This window comes from Ichthyophthirius multifiliis (assembly GCF_000220395.1).
Source record: "Ichthyophthirius multifiliis unplaced genomic scaffold scaff_1120509251194, whole genome shotgun sequence".
NCBI lineage: Eukaryota > Ciliophora > Oligohymenophorea > Hymenostomatida > Ichthyophthirius > Ichthyophthirius multifiliis.
In genome coordinates, this window is record NW_004086113.1 from 1 (window position 1) to 27,912 (window position 27,912).

Genomic DNA, 27,912 nt, shown 5'->3' on the forward strand with positions numbered 1-27,912 from the left:
ACCCCAACCCCAACCCCAACCCCAACCCCAACCCCAACCCCAACCCCAACCCCAACCCCAACCCCAAACCCCAACCATAACTCTAGCCCAAACCCTATACCTTAATTTATTCTTATTTTTAATTATTATTTTTCAAATATTTATTTAAATTTATTTTAATCATAGATTATCTTTTTCCTCAAAAATAAATTTAAAAAAAAATGTAATTAATTAATTTATTAAAAAATATAATATATAATATAATATAATATAATATATATAAATATATTAATTAAATATTTATTTTTAATATATATAAATTTTTATAAATTATTTAATTATTAAATATTTAAAATATAAATTATAAATTTAAAAAATTTTAATTTTTATTAATTTAAAAAAAATAAATATATGTATTTAAAGTTAAATTCACAATCAAATTCTTAAAATATTAGTATTATTAAACTATATATTTATATAATATACCCATATAAAATAAGCTTTAGAATAAATATAAAATACTAATAATAATTTTTCAAGAAATAAATTTTAAATAGAAAATATATTATTTAATAGTGATTTTGATAGTGGAAATTTACTAAAAGTAGAAAAAGGTTCTTAATAAAACCAAGTATATAATTTCATTAATAGTTAAAAATAAATAAATTTTTAAAGTTTCTTTTGTACATATGTCCAGATTAATTTTAATCTGATAAAGAAAATATGTCAAGAACATGGTTTTATTTTTCAGTATAGGGAGTTTAATAAAATTTAACAATTTATATGACAATAAAAAATAGCAATTAATAAGTAAATAAAATATTATTTAAATTTTAAATAACTTTTAGTCAAAATTGTTTAGAGAAGGTCATCAAATTGTTTTTAAATCTTCTTTTATAAATAAATGGGAAAAAACTAACTAAAACATTTATGATACTATAATACAACATGAAAATGGAATAGACTATACATTTTTTTATTAATTTTTAAGTCCTGAAGAAATAGTATTTTTCGCATTTATTTATCCATTCTCTTATAAAGATAATTAAGTAAATATATACTTATTTTTATATAATTTATAATAAATAAAAAAGAAATATCTATCTAAGCTTTAATTAAATTATTAAAATGATTCTGAAATATTTTTTAACAGAACAAATTTAGCCTATTCAAAAGAAAAGCGAAATATTGATTTGATAATAATATCTTCTTAATAATATAAAACTGAAAAATAAATAATAGGTAAAACTTAATCGATATTGTTTCCTTGTGGAAATATTCCTTTACAGTTAATATATAGACATTTTTATTAAAAATATTTTTTAAAAAAATATAAAGTTTTGAAAAAGAAAAAAATATGTTTTTATTTCTGCTAGAGTACATCCTGGTGAAACTCCCAGTTCTCATGTATGTAATGGAATTATTAATTTTTTATTAAGAAAAGAAGATTCTAATTCTAAAATTTTAAGAAAAAATTTTGTTTTTTTATTGTTCCGATTATAAATCCTGATGGAGTTAGTAGAGGAAATTATAGATAAGATTCTTAATGTCAAAATTTGAATAGGCATTATATTGAACCTTGTGAAAATAATTAACCTGAAATTTTCGCAATTAAAAATTTTATTTTAAATCTTAATTAACAATAATAATTTATTTTTTATTTAGACTTACATGCACATGCGTGCAAAAAAGGATGCTTTGTTTATGGTAATTCAATGGATTTTAGAAAATAGGTTAATTGTAATTTAATGGCTAAACTATTTGAAATAAATTCAAAGTTTTTTGAGTATGCTTAATGCAGTTTTTCTGACAAAAATATTATTTCTAAAGGCAAAAATGATAATTTATCTAAAGAAGGATCAGGAAGAGTTTCAGTATATAAAATGACTAATGTAGAACATTGTTTTACATTAGAATGTAATTATAATAAAGGAAACTTATAATAAGAAAGTTATACTGTAGAGAGTTTTCATAATATTGGAGAAGTAAAAGAAATACACATTTTTTATTCTAAATTTTCTATTTTTATTTTTTCATAAAAGGGAGTTTTATTATCTATTTTAGATTTTTATTAATTAAACTCTGATACTAAATTGGATATTTTGAATTTAAAAATGGAATTAGCCTAATAAATATTAAAATAAGCACCTTATAGGTTTTTCAATAATTTTTTCTTTACAAGTTTATTTTTTTTAAAAAATAAAGGTTTGATAATTATTACAGATAGATTTTATTATAAATTAATTCAGAAAAAAAAAAATCTGAAGGATTATTTGCTCTTCAATAAGAAATTTTTTAATAATAAAGTAAAATTAATTATAAATATAATAATTAATTTTAAATAAAAATTAAAAAAAAATATAGAAAATAAAAATATAAATAATGAAGAAGTAAAAGAAGAGCAAAAATAAAAAGAATAAGGAAAAGTAAAAGACAAACAATAAGACAAAAAGTAAGAAAAATTAGAAAAATAAAAGGAAGAAAAAAAGTAAAAATGAATTTTTTAATGCATATTTATAATAGTAATTAATAAATAAAATTCTTAATAAATTAATATTATAATATATTAAATGTAATTTATAAATAAAACATATAATAAAAATATTTTATATATGAATAATTATTGAAATTAATTAATTATTTATTAAAAAAGTAAAAAAATAAAATAATATGATGTTTAATAATTAAAAATAAGGTAAGCATAAAATTATTTGTAATAATTCTTTGTTTTTCGGTAACCCATAAGATTATTAATTAGTATTTACTGTTTGGTTTATTTATTTATCCATAAGCATTTTTTTTTTCTCAATCACAAACATATATATATGCATTTAATTTAATTTTTATTTGTCAATATTTTCTTATTTTTTATTTATACCCGGAATCTATTATTTATTAAAATGCTTTATTACAGACCCAGGAATTATAAAAAAAGGCATTATAAATGATTTTTAAAATTAATAAACAAACGAAATTGAATAAAATAAAAACCAACCTGGAAATTTATATGAATAAAGATACTGTAATACATGCCAAATTATTAGGCCATAATTAGCCTCACACTGTAATTATTGCAATAATTGTGTTAAAGGATTTGATCATCATTGTTATTTTGTAGGAAATTGTATAGGCTAAAGAAATTAAAAATATTTCGTTTTATTTTTAGTTTTTACAATTTTATGGAATTTTTATGTGCTTATTATAAGTATTTTTAATACTGTATATTCTTGTAAAGAAAATGAAAGAATTTTAAATATTTTTTATAATTAATTTAATTGGCTTGTTTATACAATGCTTATAGTATTTATTTTATTTATTATATGCTTTATTTTAAGAACATATATATTTATTAAATTAATTTTGCTTTTCATTTTGGGAGTATGTATTATAGCTTCAATAATTATAAGTACATTCTCGATTGATGACATTAAACCCTATGAAAATCCGATTCTTTGCCTATTTAATAATATAATGTATCTGCTTCCCTTAATGTTTGTATTTCCGGTTTGTTTAGAAAATTGTAGATTTGCATGTTTAGGAACTACTTTGAAGTAAATGACATTCATGAGAAGGGCTTATATAGATTAACCGGTTAATTTTAAACAAGGATTTGTTAATTTTTTTAAATTAGCATTCAGAAAAAATGTTTCTAGTGAAATAGTTGGAAAAAGCCTAGAAAATGAATCTTGAAATATGAATTGAATATTATAAAAACAAATATTTCTAATGAATTTTAAATATGTATAAGAAAAAAGGAGACAATATAAAATTAATTAATTTAAAAAATAATAATTTATAAAAATATAAAAATTGAGATTTATTTAAATTTATTTACTATCTAAAAAAGATATATTATATAAATTAGTATTTAATAAAAAACTAAAAATATTCATTTATGTATTATTTTATTTAAAAAAAACTCTTAATCAATTTTCATATTCATCACTATCATCAATTTTAACAAAAAAGCTTTTTGTAATTTTAGGATATTGAGATTTAAATCCTGCATCACAAACAGTATCGAAAATCTTTAAAATTAGTCCTTCTATTTTATAGCCAAGAATTTATTCTTTTCTTTTTTCCCAAGTCCATTCATAATTTTCCTAAAAAATATAAAACAAACAAGTATTCATAAATATTCCTTAAAATAAATAAATAATATACTTCATAAACTCCAGGACCAACAGGTAGAGAAGCTTCTTCTGCAATCCTAGCTAAAGCTTCATAAAACTCAACTTAACTCATCTAGAATATACGATCACTTTATAACTCATCTATTTAAGTCATCATAGACAAATTAAAAGCAAAATAGCACACTGTTGATCCAAAATGTTCATCTTCTGTAAGTCCTGCTAGAGAAACAATTCTAATTAATTCATCCAAGCCTATATATAATTTTTATAAGATATTTTTTTTATATAAAAATTACACATAAAAGGTGGTTAGCCAGGTTTAACTTTTTACTTAGCGAACTTTTTATAAACATAATCAATTATTTTCTTGTAATTTTTCAAACAATAGTCACATTCTTCATTCCAATAACGTTCCGTTCTCCATTTTTAAGAATTATATTTTTCCACAAAAATTTATTCTAAATTTTCTTCCCAAAAAAGTTTTATGGCTTCTATAAAAGTATTACATCTTTAATATTTTAATATATACTTTTCCTCAGAAATTCTAACTAGAGCTTCCATTAATTAATGTCTGCTTATACCTTTTTTTATATATGTATTTATAAATATATAAAATAGTTACCACGTTCAGGATTTCGAGGATTTCCTTTTTCTCCTCCAGAAATAGTTGCTGTCCATTTAAGATTTATATCAGCATCCTTTACTTTTGAATCAATTACATTCATTAAAGAAACAAGTTCGAGCCATGGGGTATTTTATATACACCATATATCTTATATAGGGTTTTAACTAGCAAAATATTTATATGTGTCTTTGATATGTTTATATTTAGACCTTAAAAATTCTTTTACTTAGTCTTAGTCTTCCTATTTTTTAATTTTTTGGGGAATTTTGCAGTTTTCCCAATCTACTTCGAAACATTTTTTATATATTTCTTCATCATCAGGTTTCCATTTATACATAAGAGAAATAGGAAAACTCCATTTAATTCTTTTCTTTTTTTTCGCGGCTAAAATATATTTGGGGTCACGTGTTCTGGGAAGTATAGAAATTACAGGGCTATAATAGCAATCTATTATTTATTCACTTTTTTTTACATTAATTTTATTTATAAATTACAAATCAACATCTATTAATGTATTATCGAATAAAAGAACATTCTATTTTTTTAAAACAATATATATATATATATATATTTACATTTATTTTATTTCCTATTTCTGGATTTGGAGTTATTCTTTCTTCTAAAGAATGGTCATAATTTTATGATTCCTCTAAAGTAAAAAAATATTATAAATAAAAAGGAGGAACCATCCTTTTATATATATATTCAGGTCCTTATTATTTTCCAAAGTAACAAGCTCTATAATTTTCGAAATTAAAATGTATAAAAATAGGATCAGGTAAACCTTCTCCTGATTTATCTATTTTTTTAATGATATAAAATATTTTTAATGATATAAACCTTATATCCATGTGATTTCTTACTCACTCCATCCTTAACAAATCCAACAACAATCTTAAATATCTTTATCTCTTTAATTTGTATGATAATTTTAATTTAATACTTTACATCCTTTAAAAAAAAAGTAAATTTTTTAAATAAATAGAAAATAAAATAAATATATGCAAATAGTTTTAAAAAACCATTAATTCTTTATTTAATATGAACTCCTGTTAAATCATAATTTTTTTCATCTTCAACAATAAGAAATCCTCTCGAATCCACGTAACCACAATTTCCAGAAAAATGAAAACCATAAATACTTTGATTTTTTTCCAAAGCCTCTGCTACTTTTACCGACTATTCTTAATTAAAATAATTGTTTGACAAATCTAGATGTTTCAATTCTATGTTTTTCCCCAAAAAAGCACAAATTTATTCCACACAACTTCCTCCTAAACCTAGCGAATTACAACTAAAATCCAAAACTTTCAACTCTTCATTTGAAAATAAAGCCGCAAAAACGAGTGCACCACCGTTTGCCTTTATTTAATTCCAATGTAAATAAAGTTCCTATAAATATTCGTTTTAAAGAATGCTGGCTAATTTTTCCCCGGATTTATCAGTTAGGTAATTTTTTGATAAATTCATCTTTTTCAAAGATTTATTTGTCTATAATGCATCTAAAATTAAACCTACCGAAATATCTCCAAGTTTATTATTTTCTAAATTTAAAACTTCGATTCTCGATTTGAATTCTTTTTCACTCAAAGACGCAGCTATATGTTCGCATCCAATCCTACCAATACTGTTTTATTATAATTATAATATTTTTGCCTTTCTCGATATTGTTTTCAATAAATCACCTGAACCTTTGTTTGTTATACGATTGCCTTATAAATAAAAGTTCTATACTGAAGATAATCTTTTTAAGCCTTCGCTTAATACTTTGGCATATAAATCTCCATACATCATTGAACTATAATTTTAATTTTTGTATGTGATAAATATTTATTTATTTTAATTAAATGTATTAATATTTTTTTTTTTTATAATACAAAAATTTATATGGTTATTTACTTTATTCTTAAATCTTCTTCATTTCCTTTTTATTTTATTAATCCTATTTTACATGGTAATATACTAAGTTTTTATGCTTAATCTAATATACTAGTAAATGCCGATTCTAAAAATATATTAAAATTAAATTTCTAAATAAAGATATATTTATAAATAAAAGGTTTTTGTATATATTTATTATTTTTTTATAATTAATTTTACCTTGTACTTAAAAAAACTTATTTTATTATGTAATTTTATCAAGTTTTTAATAATGCCTATAAAAATTATCTTAAGCATTTTCTTCTGTAACCGATTTATGTTTATTATCTTCAACAATAATTTCAAATGAGAGTTCCATGTTTTATAAGATTTCTTTTTCTTTTTTTAAATCCCCTATTTTTTCCTTTTCGCTAATTTTTTCACGATTATCTATTTTTTGAAAAGCTTGTGAAAGTCCTTTTCGGTTCGGAGGTAAATAATGGTTGAGACTATTTATCATATTCTTAGCTTTATTCTATGTATATTTTAACTCTTTTCGAATTTCTAAAAGCCTAAATTTGTTATTCCATTAAATTTATGGATTGATTTAAGATTAAGATTGTACGTTTACTTTTGGGAATTCAATAATTGATGAAAGCTTTGAATTATTCATAAAGTACTTGAAAAATAGTTAATAAAATAAATTAATAAATTATTCGAAAATAGTTTTATTTTTATTAATTTTTTATTATATAATTTACTTATTTAAAAAAAAATTAAAAATACTTTATATAATATTTATTTAATTTTTTATATAAATATTTTGATAAAAATACTCATTTTTTTTCTTTTTTCTTTTTTTAACTTAAATAGTATTTTTTTCTATTTCTTTATTATTTTTTCTATATCCAATCATATTTATTTTTTAAATAACCTTACCCATCATAATCAAACAAAAGTTCGTTTCCAGGAGGAATAGCATTTTTTGCATAAATACCTATATGGTAACTTCCTTTTACATACATCATTCTAGAAACACAATTTTCTTAAGTTTTTGAATGATTAATGAATCTACTCTAAAAAAAAATAAAAAATTATATTTAAAAATTAAAAAAACTTTATTTCCAAAATATTTTGAATCAGCTGTTCTTTAACCTAATTAAAATGTATAAAAAAGTTCACTTGGTTTCCAAGAATTTCTGATAATAATATCTGTTTCTTTTAATAATTCTCCTAAGTAAGTAATTATTAATTCATTTTTTTTAATATGATATAAATTATATAATCCAAGTCCATTACAAACACCAGAATTTCCTATTAAAGTTCGCTATAAATATAATATATTTATTAATAAAAAATATTTATTAAATTAGAAAATTACTTGCTATAAATTTAAAGTTATTTAATTATTTTAACAAAGTTTTCCTTTTTTAAAGCAATTAATACATGTCTAAAAATAATTTTATATTAAAATAAATATAAAAATAAAGATTTTTTACATTAGGATCACATTCTCGATCATAAGAATAACATTCACATTAAGAACTCATACAATCTCCTGAACAATTGCATTTTTTTCTGAATATTTTACATTTATTAGGATCACATAAGCAATAAATATCACAAAATCCTCTTTATTTACAACTATTTATTATAATAAATATGAATAAAATAAATATATGTATATAATAAATATATATATATATATATATATATATATATATAATACTAGCAATTATTGCAGTTTTCGTCAACAGGATTTTATAAATATTAATAATGTATGCATTAATGATAATCATAAAATTAATCTATCATATTATTTTAACTTGATTAATCATCTAGGTTTATTTAGTCTTTCGAGTTTTCTGAATATTCGTTACTAAAATCAGTAACCTATTAGTTGATTTCTATTATTTCTAAATCAGATGACGAACTATCAAGAGAAACTATATTTTTATTTTATTATTCTAATGAAGAAGATGAGTTTTAAATAACAATTATATTTGGTAAGATTGGCTATTTTATAAAATTATCATTATTATTATTAATTTATATATTATTTTAACTTTAGCTTAAATTTATACTATTTTAATTACAATAATATGAATTTTAATTTTAATTTTAATTTATATTTTAAAATTATTATTATTATTATTTTTATTATTATTATTATTATATTTATTATAATTTCTAACATTAATTTTATTTTTATTTTTAATTTTGTTTTTAATTTTATGTCTATTTTTATTATTATTCAATATTTTAAACAGGTTCAATAATTATTTATTCTACAACTAATACAAATATATCAAAACATTTTAAATCCTCCTATAAAACATATACTGCATCACAAATACTTTTAAATCTATATAAAGCTACTATCAACATTTATTTTTATACAAAACTTAATTTTTTTTATTATTATTTAATCTTTATTATTTAATATAAAAATAAATATAATTATTAAAAATATATTACTTTTTCAAGTTTACTAATATTTAAATTCAAATAGCAGTGTTTTCCGCACATTTTTTTTTCCTTAACAATAAATCCTTAACTTAATATTTACTAATAATCTTAATATAAATTTACTTAATATTAAAAATATTAATTTTCATTAACGTTATCACTTGTACAAGGATGATAGAAATGAGTATTCTATTTTACATTAAATTTAATATTTTTTTTAGTTTACATCTTTTTTTTAATGAATTCTACAATCGTATAAATAGCATAAACTACAAAAATAGGTTTTAAAATTTTATGTTAAATCTAATATAGAAACAAATTCTTCTTCTTTTTTATCAATAGAAATTGCATGTCTATTTATTTTTATTTTTAAAAATTTAAATTAATATATACTTGAATGAGAACTTTCTTATATTATGGATTTCTTAATAACTTTTTATAATAAAAATAGAAATTATATTTAATGATATTAAATTATAATATTTATTACATTATTTATAAATTCTATTTTTTTACTTTGTCATTTTAGAAAAACTGTTAAAGCATATATATTATATCTTAATTTATACCATTTACCTTCAATAAATACCAAACCAATATTTTTTATTCTTTTAAATATATTTTCAATAAAAAATAAAATTATATAATTTAAAAATTATTTGAATATATAAATACCTAAATCTGCTTTTAAATTCATTTATTTAACAATTGAAAGAAATTATTTTAAAATTTTTTTATCATTTATTTCGTTTGATGTTTATAAATCTTCACAAATAAGTTCAAAGTCTATTTTTTATAATACAGGGAAAATCTAAAGGAGAAAATCTTCTAACTATTTATTTTTGTATAATATAATATATGGTAAATAATCATAAAAATTATAATATGTACTTTACAATTATATTTTAACTTATAGGAATATAATTTGTGTATTAATTAAATTAACAAACTATTTCGAATTCCTAAGAAAGTTTTTAAGTTTTGCTTGCTTATCTTTTTTTTTCAGAATAAATTGGTTTATTAAATTTTATTCATTTTATTAGTATTAAGTTTATTTTTTTTATTTGTATTTTAAAGATTAACAAATAGTACATATTTTTATTATCTAATATATTTTTTTATTAAAATTAAGAAAAAAATTGTTTTAATTTAATAGTAATACATTTTTGGTGAAATCATTAAAGAATTTATTTATTAAATTTTGAATGTAGTTTAAATTAACCAAATATTAATCTTTGATCTGTTATTTGTTTTACTTTTCTATTTCCTAACAATCTAAATTATTTTATTCATTCATTTTTTTTCGTATATTATTTAATCCAATATAATTATTTTAAATATTAAAACAAAATTTAAATACAAATTTTTTATAAATAAATAAAAAAGTAAAAAAAGTATCAAGTATTTATATATTATAAAATAAAATAGATTTTTTTATAAATATTTTAAAAAAAAATTAATATATAAATAAAATAATTTAAATAAATTTTCAAACTAAGCATTATTTTCTGCTCATTAAATTAAATTTATTTTATTTTTAATTAAAATTATATGTAATAATTTAATTTTTATTAAAATTCAAATATTTTTACATATATTAATACAAATTTATAAAATAATAGGATTAAACTTACATTTATTTATTTTTAATTTCACTAATAGGGTTTTTTAAAATAATTAAAGAAAATATAGTTAAATTATTATATTTATTTTATAAATATTTTATAAGTTTTTTATTATATTAATTATTTATATTTATTTTCAATACATTAGATTTTTAATTATTTTTTTACAATAAGTTTTTTTTATATTGATATTATCTTATAATATAAAATAATATAAAGTTTTTAATTTATTTTAAGTAAACTCAAATATTTATGATATTTTCAATTTTAAAACTTGGTTAGTATCCTTATTGCCATTAAGAAACTTTTTAGTCTAATCCATTAGACTATCCAGGTTAAATTTCTTTAATTTAAGTTTATGGATTTCTACGATCACCAGGTCCATAAGAACCAATACCGAAAGAATGAGTTGCGTTTTTTTACCATTTTACATGTAAAAACACGCAATAAGTACCTGCTTCAAAATCAAAAGGGTTATCAATATATTAGGGTGAATATAAGTCACGTTTTTTTCCTTAAAAAGCTTAAACAACATTTCCTTTCGAATCACATACACAAAATTTAGTTTCTGAATAATATGTATTTGAAGGAACATCATCAGGATCAAAACATCTATATGAGTATTAACTTACATTGAAATATTATTTTCCTCTTTATGCAAATTTAAATTCAAAGAATTTCGATTAACTATAACAAGTTTTAACCCTAATTAATTTTATTAATTGCTTAAAAAATATATTTTTCAAATAAAATTACTTGATTCCTGTATAATCATAATTATCATCATAATAACAAATTTAAACAGCATCAAAATGTTCTATTAAGGACTAATAATCAATAAAAAATGTACCATCATCTTCTTTAGTAAATTAAATTCTATTTTTATCAGATTAAGATACTCTATTCCAAATAGGATCATTATCATTCCATTTTCCATTCCATTCTATTTTTAAAAAAATATAAAATTAGATAATAAAAATATATGTAAAAAATTACCAAATTCTCCCCAAGGATTTCTAACTTATACTAATTTATGAGTTTACCCATCAACATTAATTTCAGAAGCTCCAATAAGAGAATAAGCATGTCCACTAACAAGCCCTAATTTTTATTTAGGATCTCCACTTCCACCTGTATCTTCTCCATAAGTACCACTTGTCATTATATATTATTTCTAATCAGCCTGCAAAATCTTTTACCATAATTCATTTTAATTCCTATCAGTAGGAAAAGATCTGGTTGGTGCTCCTGTAAAATCATGAAGAGCTTCTTTTGTTAATTATCCATCAATAAAATGATAACATTTATGTAATTTAGCCCATGATTTTTCCAAAATAATGACCCAAGCTTCTGCTCCTTTCGATTTTAAAAAATAAGGATTACCTTATCTGTCTACAGGAACATAATCATCTACAATTACTTCTTTTAATTCTCCTCTCCAAACTAACTTAACGGCATATACGCCTACATTATTTTCTTATTAAGAGACAAATATACGTTTGATTCTATTCGGGTATTCGGATATAGCGGCTATAGTAGATAGCAAATAGCAATCACCCAAAGCTCCTTATTATATATCGTTTGGCTCAATATTTCCCAAAAACAATTTATAGTTAGGTAAACATTCTTTAAGTCTTCTCCATTTATTATTTACTACATCTCTATATTCTCCTAAATAATCAGGAGGGGCTATAGAATTTCGATCTGGAGGAAAATCTCTGTCGTCATATTATTTTCCTTAATATTATCTTAATAACTCATCAAATTTAGATACTGTAATAGAAGAGCTTAACGTTGAGTTATATAATACTTTTGCCTTATAAAAGTAATTATTTTTTAATAAATATTTTTTATTTTTTTACCATATTAGCATTATCAGATAGTTTTTCTTAATCCATTTCTTAATTTTTTTTCATAATGTTAGTTACACTTTTTTAACTTAATTAAGCATTAGGGTTTGCTAAAGGTTATTTTTAAGGTTACAATGAGATTAATTATTCAGCAGGATAATAAGATTAAGAAGCTGGCTTATTTGTAAACATTCCTACTCCAGCACCTACTTTATTTTCATAAGACATTGATGAAGGTTATCCATAATTATTTGTTTTTAAATTAGATTAAATACCGCCACCCATTCCTCCATAACCTCCGCCTATTCCTCCTACACCTCCTACACCTCCTATACCTCCGATACCTCCAATACCTCCGATACCTCCGATACCTCCGATACCTCCGATACCTCCGATACCTCCAATGCCTCCAATGCCTCCCATACCTCCTATACCACCAATACCTCCCATACCTCCTATACCTCCCATACCTCCTATACCTCCCATGCCACCCAATCCACTAAGACCACCTCCTAAGTTAGAATTTTGATAAAAAGGTGTGTTAGAAGTCATTGGCATTAAAGGATTGTTCAAATTAGAAGATCCATAAGAACTGAAAGTATCTTTAAATCCGCAACTAGGATTTATATCATTAATTTTATTGATATTGAAGTTTCCTCTATAATCATTACCGTAGCCACCATATTAAGTACTTTGTTCATTTCCGAAATTAGAATACTATTTTTTTATTTTTGGTTTTTTTAATTAATTTCTTTTTTTATTATTTATATTTAGTTATTGTATTATAATTTGATTTTTAATGATGAGTAATAAAATAATATTTTTATTTTTTTTTCCTAACAAAGTTTCATATAAAATAATTTACAAAATTTAATTTATTCTGTTTAAGATATTGTTTTTATTAATAATCTTAAATAAAATAATTATTTTATATTTAATACAAAAATACGTTTTAATAAGCAAAATACTATTTATATTTATTTTTAAATTAAAATAAAATTATTAAATATTAATTATGTATTAAATGATTATTAAAAAACAAAAATCTAAATTTTATTAAATTTAAAATTAAAAAAAAAAAAAATTTTATTAATATTAAAAAAAATATTTAAAATTATTATAATAATAAAAATAAGAATATTAAATATATTAAATTATTTATTTTTTTTTTTAAAAAAAAAATATATATAAAAAAGTAGAAAATATATATGTTAATATAAAATAATAATAATAATAATAAATAATAATAATAATAATATTAATAATAATAATAATATATAAATATTTTTATTATTATTAAATGTAATATATATTTTTTTTTAAAATAATACATATTTAATTAATTTATTATATTTTTAAATCATTACTATTTCAAAAAATAAAAATATATAAATATAATAATTTACTAATTAATCATTAATAAAATAAAAATTACAAATATAAATATAAATTAAAATAAATATTTTTTTATAATATAATTTTATGTTACTGAACTTATAGTAATTTTCAATTTTAAAAATTTGATTTTAGTTATATAAATATTTAAACTATTTTTAATTGAAATTTTAAATATATATTAAATTAATAAAAACATTTATTGAAATTTTATTATATTTATTGTATAAATAGTTTTAAATATTGTTTTAATTTATATTTTTTTAGCATCCTTTTTAAATATAACTTATTCAGATAACATAAATATGTTTTTTATTTTTAGTTAATTTTGTTAATTTTATAATATATATTATAAATGTATATTGAATATTTATTATTGATTTGTTAAAATAAAATGTGAATTATATAAATTATTTAATATATAAAATTTCAATTTATTTTTATAATATATCTTTACTTATCAAAAATATATAATAGCTATTTAGCAAATTCTAATTATATCAAAATATTATTAAATTGATTTATTTTTATGATTTTTAACATTATGTATAGGGTTTAATTATTTCTAACCATTAAATTATATTAAAATTATTCAATTTAATTTAAAATATATTACCATTATAAAATCCATAGAAACCGACATACTGAAAAAATAAGTGCATATTTTTAACAATAACCATACACAAATATATAATATACACCTGCTTCGAAATCAAAAAGATTATTTACATAGTAATGTGTATAAATAAGTTGCTTTTTCTTCCTTTGAAAGGTTAAAAATTATCTTTAGAATCACATATACAAACTTTAATTTCTGAATAATATACATTTATAAGAAAACTTACCAGGATCAAAACATTTATATCAGAATTAATTTAAATTAAAACATTATTTTCTTTATTATTTAAATTTAAATTCAAAATATTTATATTATGAACATTAAAATACAAAATTTCTACTAAAAAAGCTAAACAAATTAAAAAGGCTCTATCATTTTCAATTATTATATTCAAGTTTATTTCTTTTTTATTAAGATAGTCTATACCAAATAGAATCATTATCATTCAAAAAATTAATATTCTCCTCAAGGATTTCGATGTTTCAACAAATTATGTGTTTATTCATAAAAAGTAGAGTAAGTTCATAATTTCCAATACGATACACTAACATGTTCATAATTATGAGTATCACATATTATTTTTAATTTGCCATCATAATCTTATCCCATAATTAATTATATTATTAATCTGTAGGAAAAGATCTTTTAAGTACTTTTAAAAAAAATCATATAGACTTTTATATTGCAAATTAAAAATAAATATATGCAATTTAGCACTAGTCTTTTACAAAAAAACAGCTTAAGTCTTATTCAGACCCTCTAAACTAGAATATTTAAAGTTATACTTATTTTTAGATAACAATTAAATAGTAACTACGTTTAATTATCTACTCCAAAAAATTAAACTGTATAAACATGAAATAATTTCTAATAATATAAAACATTTATAAGTTAGAATAAATTAGAATTTCTAATAATATGAAAAAATATAGGTTTAATTATATAAGAATATATAATTATAAATGCTAAATAAGTTAAAAAATATACATCTTCTAAACTTCCTTATAATATAATTAAGATTTATTTTAAAAAAAATAATTCATAGATAAGAAAAATATCATATAGAATTCTCAAAACCTTAATAATATATAAAGTATATAAAGCTATAATTTATATAAATTAAAAATTTATAATTATTTAATTAAATTAATTAATATTTTATAAAGGTTAATTTAATAATATTAAATATAAATATTTTAATAAAATAAAAATATATATTTTATTTAATTAAAATAAAATTTTATTTAATATTTTTATTTAAATTTATGAGTGAAAAAATATTTAATTTTAAATAAAAAAAAATAATATAAATATTTCAAAAATATAAAGACAATTTTATTAATAAGAAAATTAAATAATTTTTATAAATATTTATTTTATTGAATATTTATAAATATTAAAATTTATGATTTATTATATTAATTTTATGAATGTGCTTAAAAAATAAATAATATATAAATATATAAATATATATATATATATATATATATTATTTTTAAATTTAATTATTTTTAGATTTTCGTATTATATTTTAATTAATATATTATATATTATTATATATTTATTAAACAAATTTTTTTTTTATATATATAAATATTTTTTATTTTTTAATAATAATTTTTATATTTATTTATTTTTGTATATAATAATGTTAACATAAATATATTCTTTATTATATATTCATAAATTTTAATTTTATATCTAAAAAATTTTTCTATTTTTATTAAATTTCTAAATTAATGAATATTTTTTTTTTTTTTATAAAGATAATTTTTTATAATATTTAAACATAATGTTTTTTTAAGTATATAAATATTTATTTTTTAACATATCCTTTTTTTATATCAATTATATTAAATTATTTTTGAAATTTTTATAATTTTATATATTTTTATACTATAATTTATTTAGTAAAAATTATAATTATTTTTCTTGGAATTTTATTTATTTATTTGACATTATTTATAATATTTTTAATGTATATTTAAATGATATTAGATTTTAATACAATATTAAATTAAAAAATGATATAATATTATTCTTAAATATATTTTTTTTATAAAATAGTAAAAAAAAATGAAACAATGACCTTTTAATTATTAATATATCTAAAGATATATTTTTATTTGAATAAATTAATTATTTAAATATTATTGCTTTTTAATTTATAATTTATTTTCTCAAATAAATATTTTTGAAATTATTTTAAATCAAAATTTTTTATTTATATTTTTTTATAAATCAAATAAAAATATATTCGTAAATATTATGATTTTTTTGATTTATTTTATTATTTTGATAATACGAGTAATTTATAACTTAATTTTTTTCAATTTATTTTATATTTTTTTTTTTTTTTATTCTTATATGATTTGTATTATTTTTATATTTTCAATTATTTTTAATTTAAAAATATTATATTTATTTTAAAATAAAAATATAAATTTCATATAAATTATTAATATATATTAATTTATATAAATTAATTATAATTATTTTTATTTTTTATTTTTATTTTTTATTTTAAATTTAATTTTTTTGGAAATATTGCATTTAGCAATTAGTAATTAAAAATTTATTACTAAAAAAAATTAATAAATTATTTAAGCGTTTGTTTAAGTTTTTTTATATTATTTTTAAATTTTATATTTGAGAAACAAAAACATTTTTAAAAAAAATATACAAACTATATATATATTATTTAATAAGTTTTTTTATAAATTTATATATTTATATATATAATATATTATTTATATTATTAATATATTATTTATAATATTTTTTCTTTATTTATTAAATAATATATATTTTACGAACTTTATTATTTCTAATTTAATTTTAATATTTTTTTAAATAATTTAAAATGGGATATATTTGTTCAAAATTATGTAATTAAGACGAGAAATAAAAAAAAAAGCCTATAGTGATACTAATGAGACTTTAAATTTAATAAAAAGTTAATAAAAATCTTTTTAACAATAAAGTTAAATTAGTTAAAAAGAAATAAGTCAAAATAATAATAGCGATAAACAAATTACTCCTGTAATAGTAAATTTCTAGGAAAAACCTTAAGTAAACTATAAAGATTTTTAAAAGTTAGATAATTTAGGTGAAGGAGCATATGGTGATGTGATTTTGGTAAAAAAAATAAGCAATGGAAAGAGATTTGCTATGAAAATAATAAAAAAGTCAAAAATAATGGAATAGAGTTTAAACAGAAAAATGCTAGTAGAAAAAACAGTTTTATTAGAAAATAAGCATCCTTTTTTAGTTCGTTTGAAATATTCTTTTTAAACTGAAAAAAAACTTTATCTTGTAATGGAATATTGCCCAGGAGGTGAATTATATTCATATATAGTTCGTTATAAAAAATTTACTTTAGAAATCTCCAGATTTATAGCTGCGGAAATAGTACTAGGTATAAAAAATAATATAAATAAAATGTATTTATATATAAATAAAATAGGTCTTTATTATTTACATGAGAAAATGAAAATAATATATAGAGATTTAAAACCAGAAAATATTTTAGTTTCAGAAGATGGACATGTAAAAATTGCTGATTTTGGTTTAGGGAAACAATTGAAAACTCCAAATTAATTAACTTATACTTTTCTTGGTACTCCAGAATATATAGCACCGGAAATAATCAAATGTAAATAATCTAATTATAAAGATGGATATACCAAAAAATGTGATACGTGGGCTTTTGGTATTTTCCTTTATGAATTAATTATTGGTTAACCTCCTTTTACACATCCTCAGAGAAACTGGAATATTATAATGAAGTTAATAATTGCAAATAATCCTTAATTTTCTGAAGATATCAACTCTGATGCAAAAGATTTAATTTTAAAATGTTTGAAAAATGAACCTTAAGAAAGGCCTAATTGGAATGAAATTAAAAGTCATTAATTTTTTTAAGATATTGATTGGGAAAGACTATATAATAAATAATATGAGAGTCCACTTAAATAATATGTTAATAAATCAAAAAATAAATAATAAAGGCCAAAACCTATTTTGGAGACTCCTGCAAATGATATTCTTGATTTACCAAATATTAATGGATTTACATATGACCCATAAACATTACCTGGTAAAATTTCAATGTTCTAATGAAAATTAACTAAAAATTTTTGTATATATATTAATTTTTTATTGTAAGAAAATATAAATACGATAATAATATAAAATATAAAAAAATTAAATATTACTTTTATTTTAATTTATGATTATAAATATAAAGAATGTAGTTAATTTAAACTGAAAAAAAAATACTTTATGTAAAAAAAAAACTAAAAAAAGAAAAAAAAAATCTAATAAATAAATAATAAGTTAGTTTACTTCTCATAATCAGGAATAGAATCAATAGAGTTCTTGCTCAATTTTATGAATTTTTTTGTCTATAAGAGATACATTTTTTTCCATTTTAGCTATAATAAATTGTTTCTTATTTTATTAATTAAATCAATTTTTTTCGATAAATTTTGTTGTTATTTTTTTTATTTTTGATATTTTTTTTTTTAATTAAATTAAAAACAATAATGACACACATATAATTATAAATTTTTAATATATTTAATGAAAAATAAACTCATAAAAACTATATTTTTAAATTTTAATTAATTTAAATACTAAAAATATTGTTTGTCTAAAAACATAAAAAACTAAAATAAAATACTTTTAAATTAATTTAAATAATAAATAAAAAAAAAACGAAAAAAAACAATTAATTTGTAATTGAATTTTAAAAATTGCTTTAAAAATAATTATAATGTAATAATAAAAGTAAATAAATATAAAGAAATAAAGCAATAAATGAATTTAAATTAACAAAAATAACGTATTTTTGATTAAAGGTTACAATAAATAATATATAATTATAAATATTTAAAATCAAAATCCATAGAAATAAAATTTATCTTATTTTTATTATGAATCAAAAAAAATAAAAAAATATTAAAAAAAAGTAATTAAAATAATTATAAAGGAAACATGAATAAAAATAAAATTAACGGCTTAAATATTAGTAAATAATTTAACTAGAGTTTTAAATATTATAAGACAATTATACTTAAACAATCAATCATAATAATACAAACGAATTCGAACAAACATTTTATATTCATTTAAAATTAAAGGAATGTCCTGTTGATTAAGAAATAAAAAAATAAATGAAGGATAACACAAAAATATTTTATTAAAAAATAAGTAAACATTAAATAAAATAAATACTTATAAATAATAATTATTTTTATCTTAAAAGAATAATAATGCTTTAATATATTAAAAAAATTGAGCATAATTCTTAAAGAAAATATCTTGATAATAATATATTATAAAATAAAGTAAAAAAACTATTTTTTTAAAAACACAAATTCTAAATTTATAATTATTATTATTATTGTTATTATTATTATTATTATTATTATTATTATTATTATTATTATTATTATTATTTATTATTTTATTATTTTTTATTAATATTTTAATTATTATATTTTTAAATCAAAATATAGAATATTATTTTGAAAAAATTAATATAATATATTTAAATAAAATATTTTTATATTATAAAAAAAAGAAATTAAGTATTAAATATATCTAAATATTGTTATACGAATTTATAATGAACATTGAATAACTTAATTATATATATATTAATTCTATAAAAGGAAGAAATATATTAATGAACAGTTTAGATCTGAAGTAGAAAAGAAAAAAATAATAAGTTGATTAATATAAAAAAGAAATTAAATAAAAAGATAATGAATTAATCAATTTTTACCTTAACTATAATAGAATTATTAAAATAAATTAAAAACAGATATCGAAAAAGCTATCAATTCAACTGATGAAATTAAAGGTTTAATAGTGAAGAAATAAAAACATTATAAAGGTCTTGAAATTGTTTTAGGAAAGATAAAGAGATATTTTAAGATCTTAATTAATAAAAAGAAATTAGAATTAAATATATTAGAGGAAAAAATAAAACTTTAATAGAGTAATCTTTCTAAATGAGAAATTTATTATAAAGAAAAATAAAATAAACTTTCTAATTTAAAGAATATATTTTCTTCACAAATAAATGAACTAAAAGCAACAGAGGAATAAATTTTGTGTATTCCAGATTTTAAGAATGAAGCAAATTCTATCTAGAAAGATATATGATCAGAAATAATAAAATAAAAGCTGTGTAAGACGAATCAGATAATCATTTAAAAAAAAAAATATTTAATAAGTTTATATAGGTTATGATTCTTTATTTTTTTTATAAAAAGCTTTTAATTTTTATATTTATATTTTTATTAAGTTTAAGTTCAAGAATTTTTACTAATTTTTTTTATTAATACTTTTTATGTTTTTAAGTTAAATATAAAAAAAAAAATAATAAAGTTTTAAATTTAAAAGTAAAAAGAAATTATTATTATTTTTAAAAATATCAATATTATTAATATTTAATATTTTAGTTATTTATAAAAAATAAACTTTTTTGATATATATTAATATTTCAAATATATCTTTTTCAGAATTCTAAATCATCTCCATTTTATTATTTCAGTTATTTTGGTAAAAACATATTTATGCATTTTAAATTTAAAAAAAATCCATAAATAATAACAATTACAGATAATAAATGTCCAATTGTAGCCATAAAACTAAAAGGCTCAAATAAATTGACCTTATCCCCATAAGAAAAAACAATCATACACGCTACTCCTACACTTCCTCCTAAAGTTTATAATAATAAAATAAAAGGAGTAAATAATCCTAAATGAACTTCTTTTACAATGGTGTCTCCTAAAATTAGTGCTAGTAAAAATATTCCTAATTAAAATATAAAATTGTTATCACTAATAATAGCAAGGCAAACACATATTAAAAAAAAAAAAATGTTATAATTGATGAAAAAATTCCAGGATTTCTAAATATTTTTTATAAAAAAATAAATTAATAAAATTTATATGAAATAGTAATAACTATAAAATTTACTGTTGTTATTTTTAACCAAAGTATTAAGAAAAAAAATATATAAATTTTTCAAATGCTTGTTTTAATTTTTCTTTTTTTGTTTGTGTATATTACTAATTTGAAACTTATTGTTAAAATTATAACTATTATAACTATTACTATTACTATTACTATTATTATTATTATTATTATTATTATTATTATTATTATTATTATTCATTATTTTATGGAATAATAATCTCTTTATTTTATTTATCTGATTCATTTTTTTATTAAATAAATTCATCATTTTATTCTTTTATAAATGGAATATCATCTTCATTTGCTATATTTTCTTCTTATTATAAATTTTTTATAGGTCTTTTTGACAAATCATATCCTTTATGCACATACTATTAATAAAAAAGAAAAATTAAATTTAAAATAACATATAATTAATTACACAAATTTCTTATAATAATTAATCTTTTAAATTAATTTCAATTTTTTTATTATTTTTTCTTATTATTGTATTAAATAAATGATTTAAATTCATTGTATGCATTAAACTCGCTTATTTTGAATATTTTTAATTATAACTATTAATGTTGTATCCAATAACTGTAATTCCTATATTTTAATCATAAGTAACCTTATTAAATTACGTGAAACTACAATTTCCTCCTTTTTCAACCACTAAATCCACTATTACAGCTCCTCTTTTTAAATTACTACACATTTCTTCATTTAATATATTTCCTTCTTCTTCTTTTTTTTCTTTAAATTATATAAAAAAAAAACTAAAATTAACTAATATATATATATTAAAATTATAAAATATATATTGAATAATAAATATATATATATATATATATATATATATATATATATATATATATATAAATATATTCACATTTTTAATATATATACCTTTTGTAATAATAATTAAATCAGTAATTTAAAGACATTTTTATAATGCATTTTTTTAGGCACTAATAGGATTTAAAAATTAATTTTCATATACAATATCAACTGGTAAAAATCCCATTTTCTTGATACTTTCTTTTAAGCCATCTCTTTGATCAAAAACACTGACATTTGCTCCAAATGTTTATTTAATAATTTTACCAACATTCAATCCTAAAGAATCAGCTCCAATAACCAAACACTAAGCCTATTGAGTTTACCCTATTTTATTATTAATTCCTCTACTAGACTTATTTAAATGATAAAATCCTTCTAAAACACCTCTATGAGCCAATATTAAGCTATTATTTTGTTTAACACTTAACTTTTAGTAAAGAAAGTCATCTTCAGGGATTTCATTAATGTCTAAAACTGTTAAATTTTCATATTTTACTAATGTATTAATTAGATTTAATTTATCATGACCCAAAGGAGCTATTAAGATTTCAAGATTTTATTAAAGTTTTTATATTTAATTTTCTTTTAGTTAACTAATAAGTACAATTATATGAGCATTTTAGTAAATATCATCAGAATTAGTTATTTTAGCTCCAAATTAACAATACATTTCATCTGTATATCCACATTATTTTCCAGCGTTTTTTTCTATCCATACATTTATTCCATTTCTTTTAAATATAAAAATAAAATTACAAAAAAAATGAAATTTGAATTAAAATACTTAATAAAACATTATATTAATTCCGGAGTAATAGAAACTCTATTTTCGATATTATTTTCAAATTCATTTAAAACTCCCAAAACTAAATATATATAAAAATATATAAATATAAAAAAATATAAATAAATATATATTATAAATAAATATATTAATAATATATATATAAATTTATATATATTTATATATTATTTATATATATATTATTTTATTATTTTACCCTTTTAGCATTTATTTTTTAAACTAAATAATTCTTCTTCATTAATTTAACAATAAACCTAATTTTTATTAATAATTTCATTTTCCAAGCATATTTCTCTAATAATTTAAACCCCTTTTAATTGTAATTAATTATAAACAGCTTCTAAGTTTTTTTAATTATCTCCTTTTAATACAAAAACATTATTATAATCAAATACTCCATTATTTTTATTATTTTCAACTTTAGTTTAAATATACACAACTCTATTACTTTCCCAAACTTAACAAGTTGGAATTTTTTAAAAATTATAAAAATCTGGATTTATCTCATCATATGCCCCTACTATTATACAAAGTTCAAATTTTGAAAAATCTACTTCTTCTAGTTCTTTAATTATTTCAAAAGCTACATCATATTCAGCTAATATAGCATTCATATGTCCTGGGAGTTTTCCACTAGACGGATGAATGCAAAATTGTATATTTTTTCCTGCTTCTTGTAAATATAGTGCTATATCAGCTATATATTTAGTACATTATTGTTAATAAATGCCGTTTCCAGGTACAAAAACAATATTACTAGCACTCATTAATTCATTAGATAAATCCATAAAATTTATATCCTAATTATTATAAGCGAAATCAGAACTTATATTTGACTTTATTTCTATATTTTAGTCATTCCAGCTTTTAAAATAGGCATCGAAAATCCCACAATTTATCCCATGTGAAGCTCTTTAAGTTAATTTATAGCCTCCTGTAATACACAAAGCTCCTACGATAATCAAATAATCCCTATTAAATACAAAACCTACAAAGGATAATGTAATTCCCATCAAAACAGTCTAAAAGGGAATAATTACATTCAACTATCTTTACTAAACAGAAACTACTAAACCCCATCCAATGTACAAAGCCAAAATAAAAATCATCCATAGTGCAAATCCCATACTAAAAACTACATAAAGCAACCCAAAAACACCTATACATATCAAAACTATAAAATTTACTGAATTTCGGTATTTCCCGATTAAATTTAATGGTTCTTTAGCAATATTTTTCTTATCTAATTTAAAATAACAGGTTACGGCAGATGAAAATATCATTGTGCCTAGTAAACATACAAATACTGTTTAGAAAGAATCTAGTTTATTGAATTTTGCTTTGAATTGTTTAAGTCTCTCAAATTAGGCGATTCCCAATAAAAATGAAGCTAAACCTATTAAAGATTGTAAAAAACATACTGCTTATCCATATTATGTTATTTTAGTCTTTTTTTTATATATGTATTAATATTTTATATGTTTTTTTTTTAAAAAAAATATATTTTATAATTTAATTAATTTTGTATTTTTTTTTTTTCATATTAAAGTTTATATATATTTAGTTTTTTTAATTTACATTTAAACCAAAATATAATCCTATAGATCCTCCTATTAAAAAAGATGATAACCATCTAAATGAATCTGCTAAATTCCAAGATTCTTGATAAAAAGTTGCACTAATTGCCGTAATCATACCTCCTATAGCAAACAATACCGATTTTCTTGAATTTTGGAAGCTATTAAGGGATATTATAGACATTATAAATAGAAAACTTGCTGCGAAATAAGATGCATGCTAAAAATTAGTTATATCGTCATTTTTTACTTAATTTTCTTTTTTTTAAGGTTATTGTGGATTTTGTTTTCCTATAAGCATTTAAACAGTTTTATTTTGTGATATTTAATTATATTAATTATTTACAAATCGCTAAAACTATTTGTATTTTGAAGAAAATTCTTAGAATAAATAATATAAGTAGTCTGTTTATTTTTAAACTGAGGTATTAATGATATTCGTTGAAATTTTATTTTATTTTAAATTTTTATTAACTTCTAACATTTTTTATTTATTTTTTTATAAGTATAAAAATAAAAATTATAATATAATATTTTTTCTTTCCTTTTTTTTTAAAAAATAATAATATAAAAACGAATAAATACATTATATATATATTATTAATAATTAAAAAACGTAAATTTAAAAAAATGTTAATAAACATATTTTGTCAATGATAAAGAAATTGTTTTAAAAAACATTTTAAAGATTTAATAATAAATATGCTTTCAATATTATTTAATTATAAAATTCATTTTTTTTTTAATTATATAAAATACTTTAAATTATAGATAATAAAATATTCTAATTAATTTATTTATTATTTTTATTTATAATATATTATTTATATTTATTTATTTTTTTAAAAAAAAAGAAATCATATTTTTGTATTATTTAAATATTTTGAAAAAAAATTAAAATGAACAAAAAACAAGATATAAACAATGAAATATAAAATTTTAATGAAAAATTTAAATCAGATTTAGAATATTTAGTCCAATATGTCATAAATTCAAATATTTAAAAAATACATCAAAAACATAAAAACAACAAATATAAATAAAAACGATAAACACCATAAAAAAATAAAAATAAAATAAATTCTTTTATAGAAAGAAACTACAACATATAATTTGATGAATAACAAAAAATTATAAATGAATAAAAAATCATTCAAAAAAAATAAAATGAATTAGAAGAAAATATTAAAAAAAAAAATACTTAGATGGTCCTGTTTGGAGAACTTCACTAGCCTTAATGAATTATTAATTTTACAAATAAAATCTAGATTTAAAAAAAGAAAAACCCGAAAAAAAACAGTCAAAACCTTCTTAAAAAATAGCCAAAACACAAATATAATACAGGATGTTAAATTAAAAATAACAAAAGGAAATTCCTAAAAAGTAAGAGGTTTCGGAATAATAGAAAAATATTTAAGTAAATCGAAATATAGGATTTCATAAATAGCTTTTGGATAAGGAAAATGAAAATATAAACAAATATTTTATAAATCTTTAAAAAAAAAAGTTAGAACTAGAAAAAATGGCTAATGGTTTATAAAAAAATATTTAAAAATAAGAATATGAGTAATAAATTAATTAAAATAAAGAGTTTTTTTAATCCATCCAAGATCATATAATTGAAAAATATTAAGAAATCCTGATTGAATCTATTATAGACGATTTATTAATTGAAAATGTCCTTCTATTGTAATATTTCGAACAAAAAGAAAAGCTTTCTAAAAAATAATTCACTAAATTATGCTTCGAATAATATGCAAACGAATTTACGTAGTATTTCGATGATAGTTAAAAGGCTATTTTACACATAAATAATAAAAAAGAACCTGTATATAAAAAAGTAATACATAACGATGCTATATTATTAGAAATAAATAATGATATTTTAATTGAAAATTTAGAAAAAATATAAGAATTTAGACTCCATAATGAATAAAAAAGTATATATGATAGAAATAATTTAAATTAATTTAATATTATAGCAAAAAATTTAGCTGAATAATTAATAAATGAAACTTTAATTGAATTTGAAAAATAAACTTAGAATTTTACAAATGAGTTATTTACAAGTGAATTTAGATGATTTTTTTTTTCTTTCGAATAATATTTACATTTATATATATATATTTATTAAAAGAAAAAAATTTTTGTATGTCTATATATGTAATTTTTTTATTAGTTAAAACCAATTTATTATACATATATTTTTTCAATTTGCCTTTTTCGGTCTAACTGATGATTGCCAATTTAATTAATTTCTTTTCCAAAAAGGATATCCAGGTACGAAAAGCTGTTTTGTTTTTTTGTTAAAATAAAATATTATTTATATTTTTATACTATGACACAGAAAAACATTGCAAATAATGTTGAGTAAACACATGTAGAAAATCTTTATTAAAAGCATGAAACTATGAATGAAATAACCTTTTCATATAATAATTTATGTATAAGATTGAACTTTTTATTTATTATATTTACCGTAACAATAGTTATAATGATTTTATAATAAACTTTTATTTTTTATTAAGCCACAAAATCCTTTTTTATTATTAAAATTAGAAAAAGCATATTTAAAATATATATATAAAGGTACCATTTCATTAAAATAAATAAGTATTCTTTTCAAAATATCATCATTATTTGCCATTTTTTTTTATATTATTATTAAAAAAAAGAAAAGAAAAATAAAATTAATTTTTTTTTTTTTAAAAAAAAATAAAAAAATAATTTGTATCTTAATAAATTATTTGTAAATATTATATATAATACTTATAATTAAATTTATTTATTTAAACTCTTTATTAAATCATATTCTCTATATATATATTTCTTTCATTATTTAATAATAGAAAAAAAATATAATAATTATAAACATATATTTTATTATTAATTAATTCTTTATATAAAATAATTATTAAAATTAATGTTTTCACTAATCTAAAATATTCTAAATCTCATTAACTATCTAATCTAAAAAATCATCTTATTTATTTAAGAGTTAATTATTTTTAATTTTTATATATACTTTATTATTCTTATCATTTATAATTATAATATTTTAGTTTTATATATTATTCAATTATTAATTATTAATTATACAAGAAACATCTGAATTTAAAAACTATTATTCTAATTTATTAAATTTAGCAGTTTATTT

General features: G+C 17.8%; 5 protein-coding genes across 5 annotated transcripts, besides 48 other annotated features; 2 read left to right on the plus strand and 3 right to left on the minus strand. All coding sequences in view use genetic code 6, as the record gives it.

Annotated features, from left to right (window-relative positions):
- Positions 1–76: a microsatellite.
- Positions 77–225: 149 nt separating this feature from the next.
- Positions 226–268: a microsatellite.
- Positions 226–279: a microsatellite.
- Positions 226–300: a microsatellite.
- Positions 233–267: a microsatellite.
- Positions 251–352: a microsatellite.
- A 1,226-nt stretch (positions 353–1,578) lies between these two features.
- IMG5_157570 (hypothetical protein) lies at positions 1,579–2,190 on the plus strand (the record flags this gene model as incomplete). The annotated part of the gene is made up of 2 exons (XM_004030534.1): positions 1,579–1,964; positions 2,185–2,190. The coding sequence occupies exons 1-2, from the start codon at positions 1,695–1,697 to the stop codon at positions 2,188–2,190; spliced, it is 276 nt and encodes a 91-aa protein (XP_004030582.1). The 5' UTR covers positions 1,579–1,694.
- Positions 2,191–2,274: 84 nt separating this feature from the next.
- Positions 2,275–2,331: a microsatellite.
- Positions 2,319–2,359: a microsatellite.
- Positions 2,358–2,413: a microsatellite.
- A 14-nt stretch (positions 2,414–2,427) lies between these two features.
- Positions 2,428–2,475: a microsatellite.
- Positions 2,476–3,741: 1,266 nt separating this feature from the next.
- Positions 3,742–3,783: a microsatellite.
- Positions 3,754–3,783: a microsatellite.
- Positions 3,784–3,793: 10 nt separating this feature from the next.
- Positions 3,794–7,349, minus strand: IMG5_157580 (leucine rich repeat protein). Its single transcript, XM_004030535.1, has 9 exons — positions 6,838–7,349; positions 6,637–6,742; positions 5,760–6,535; positions 5,578–5,688; positions 5,313–5,536; positions 4,735–5,272; positions 4,409–4,693; positions 4,144–4,364; positions 3,794–4,082 (listed from the first exon to the last, which is right to left on the minus strand). Exons 1-9 carry the CDS (start codon positions 7,268–7,270, stop codon positions 3,906–3,908), a joined length of 2,871 nt encoding a protein of 956 aa, XP_004030583.1. The 5' UTR covers positions 7,271–7,349; the 3' UTR covers positions 3,794–3,905.
- Positions 7,350–8,272: 923 nt separating this feature from the next.
- Positions 8,273–8,322: a microsatellite.
- Positions 8,323–8,704: 382 nt separating this feature from the next.
- Positions 8,705–8,833: a microsatellite.
- Positions 8,736–8,782: a microsatellite.
- Positions 8,736–8,814: a microsatellite.
- Positions 8,737–8,852: a microsatellite.
- Positions 8,798–8,852: a microsatellite.
- A 1,961-nt stretch (positions 8,853–10,813) lies between these two features.
- IMG5_157590 (hypothetical protein) lies at positions 10,814–13,905 on the minus strand (the record flags this gene model as incomplete). Its single annotated transcript, XM_004030536.1, has 5 exons — positions 10,814–11,303; positions 11,448–11,634; positions 11,688–12,507; positions 12,554–13,258; positions 13,873–13,905. The coding sequence occupies 5 exons, from the start codon at positions 13,903–13,905 to the stop codon at positions 10,934–10,936; spliced, it is 2,115 nt and encodes a 704-aa protein (XP_004030584.1). The 3' UTR covers positions 10,814–10,933.
- Positions 12,843–13,024: a microsatellite.
- Positions 13,618–13,661: a microsatellite.
- Positions 13,754–13,822: a microsatellite.
- Positions 13,906–13,959: 54 nt separating the features above from the next.
- Positions 13,960–14,001: a microsatellite.
- Positions 14,002–15,726: 1,725 nt separating this feature from the next.
- Positions 15,727–15,798: a microsatellite.
- Positions 15,746–15,808: a microsatellite.
- Positions 15,809–16,005: 197 nt separating this feature from the next.
- Positions 16,006–16,045: a microsatellite.
- Positions 16,044–16,074: a microsatellite.
- A 3-nt stretch (positions 16,075–16,077) lies between these two features.
- Positions 16,078–16,121: a microsatellite.
- Positions 16,122–16,314: 193 nt separating this feature from the next.
- Positions 16,315–16,368: a microsatellite.
- Positions 16,369–16,949: 581 nt separating this feature from the next.
- Positions 16,950–16,987: a microsatellite.
- A 10-nt stretch (positions 16,988–16,997) lies between these two features.
- Positions 16,998–17,043: a microsatellite.
- Positions 17,044–17,047: 4 nt separating this feature from the next.
- Positions 17,048–17,080: a microsatellite.
- Positions 17,051–17,080: a microsatellite.
- Positions 17,081–17,275: 195 nt separating this feature from the next.
- Positions 17,276–17,336: a microsatellite.
- Positions 17,276–17,365: a microsatellite.
- Positions 17,279–17,335: a microsatellite.
- A 170-nt stretch (positions 17,366–17,535) lies between the features above and the next one.
- IMG5_157600 (protein kinase domain protein) lies at positions 17,536–18,677 on the plus strand (the record flags this gene model as incomplete). The annotated part of the gene is made up of 2 exons (XM_004030537.1): positions 17,536–17,973; positions 18,022–18,677. The coding sequence occupies exons 1-2, from the start codon at positions 17,727–17,729 to the stop codon at positions 18,675–18,677; spliced, it is 903 nt and encodes a 300-aa protein (XP_004030585.1). The 5' UTR covers positions 17,536–17,726.
- A 1,267-nt stretch (positions 18,678–19,944) lies between these two features.
- Positions 19,945–20,057: a microsatellite.
- A 1,626-nt stretch (positions 20,058–21,683) lies between these two features.
- Positions 21,684–21,758: a microsatellite.
- Positions 21,759–21,902: 144 nt separating this feature from the next.
- IMG5_157610 (nad beta subunit, putative) lies at positions 21,903–25,141 on the minus strand (the record flags this gene model as incomplete). The annotated part of the gene is made up of 6 exons (XM_004030538.1): positions 21,903–21,922; positions 22,110–22,286; positions 22,440–23,104; positions 23,158–23,239; positions 23,375–24,626; positions 24,757–25,141. Coding segments are annotated over 6 exons (2,580 nt in total), but the record flags the coding sequence as incomplete, so codon positions are not given.
- Positions 22,311–22,354: a microsatellite.
- Positions 22,325–22,415: a microsatellite.
- Positions 22,365–22,418: a microsatellite.
- Positions 23,241–23,320: a microsatellite.
- Positions 23,241–23,321: a microsatellite.
- Positions 23,241–23,332: a microsatellite.
- Positions 23,244–23,358: a microsatellite.
- Positions 23,275–23,346: a microsatellite.
- Positions 23,301–23,373: a microsatellite.
- Positions 23,324–23,371: a microsatellite.
- A 385-nt stretch (positions 25,142–25,526) lies between the features above and the next one.
- Positions 25,527–25,600: a microsatellite.
- Positions 25,601–27,912: the final 2,312 nt, after the last annotated feature.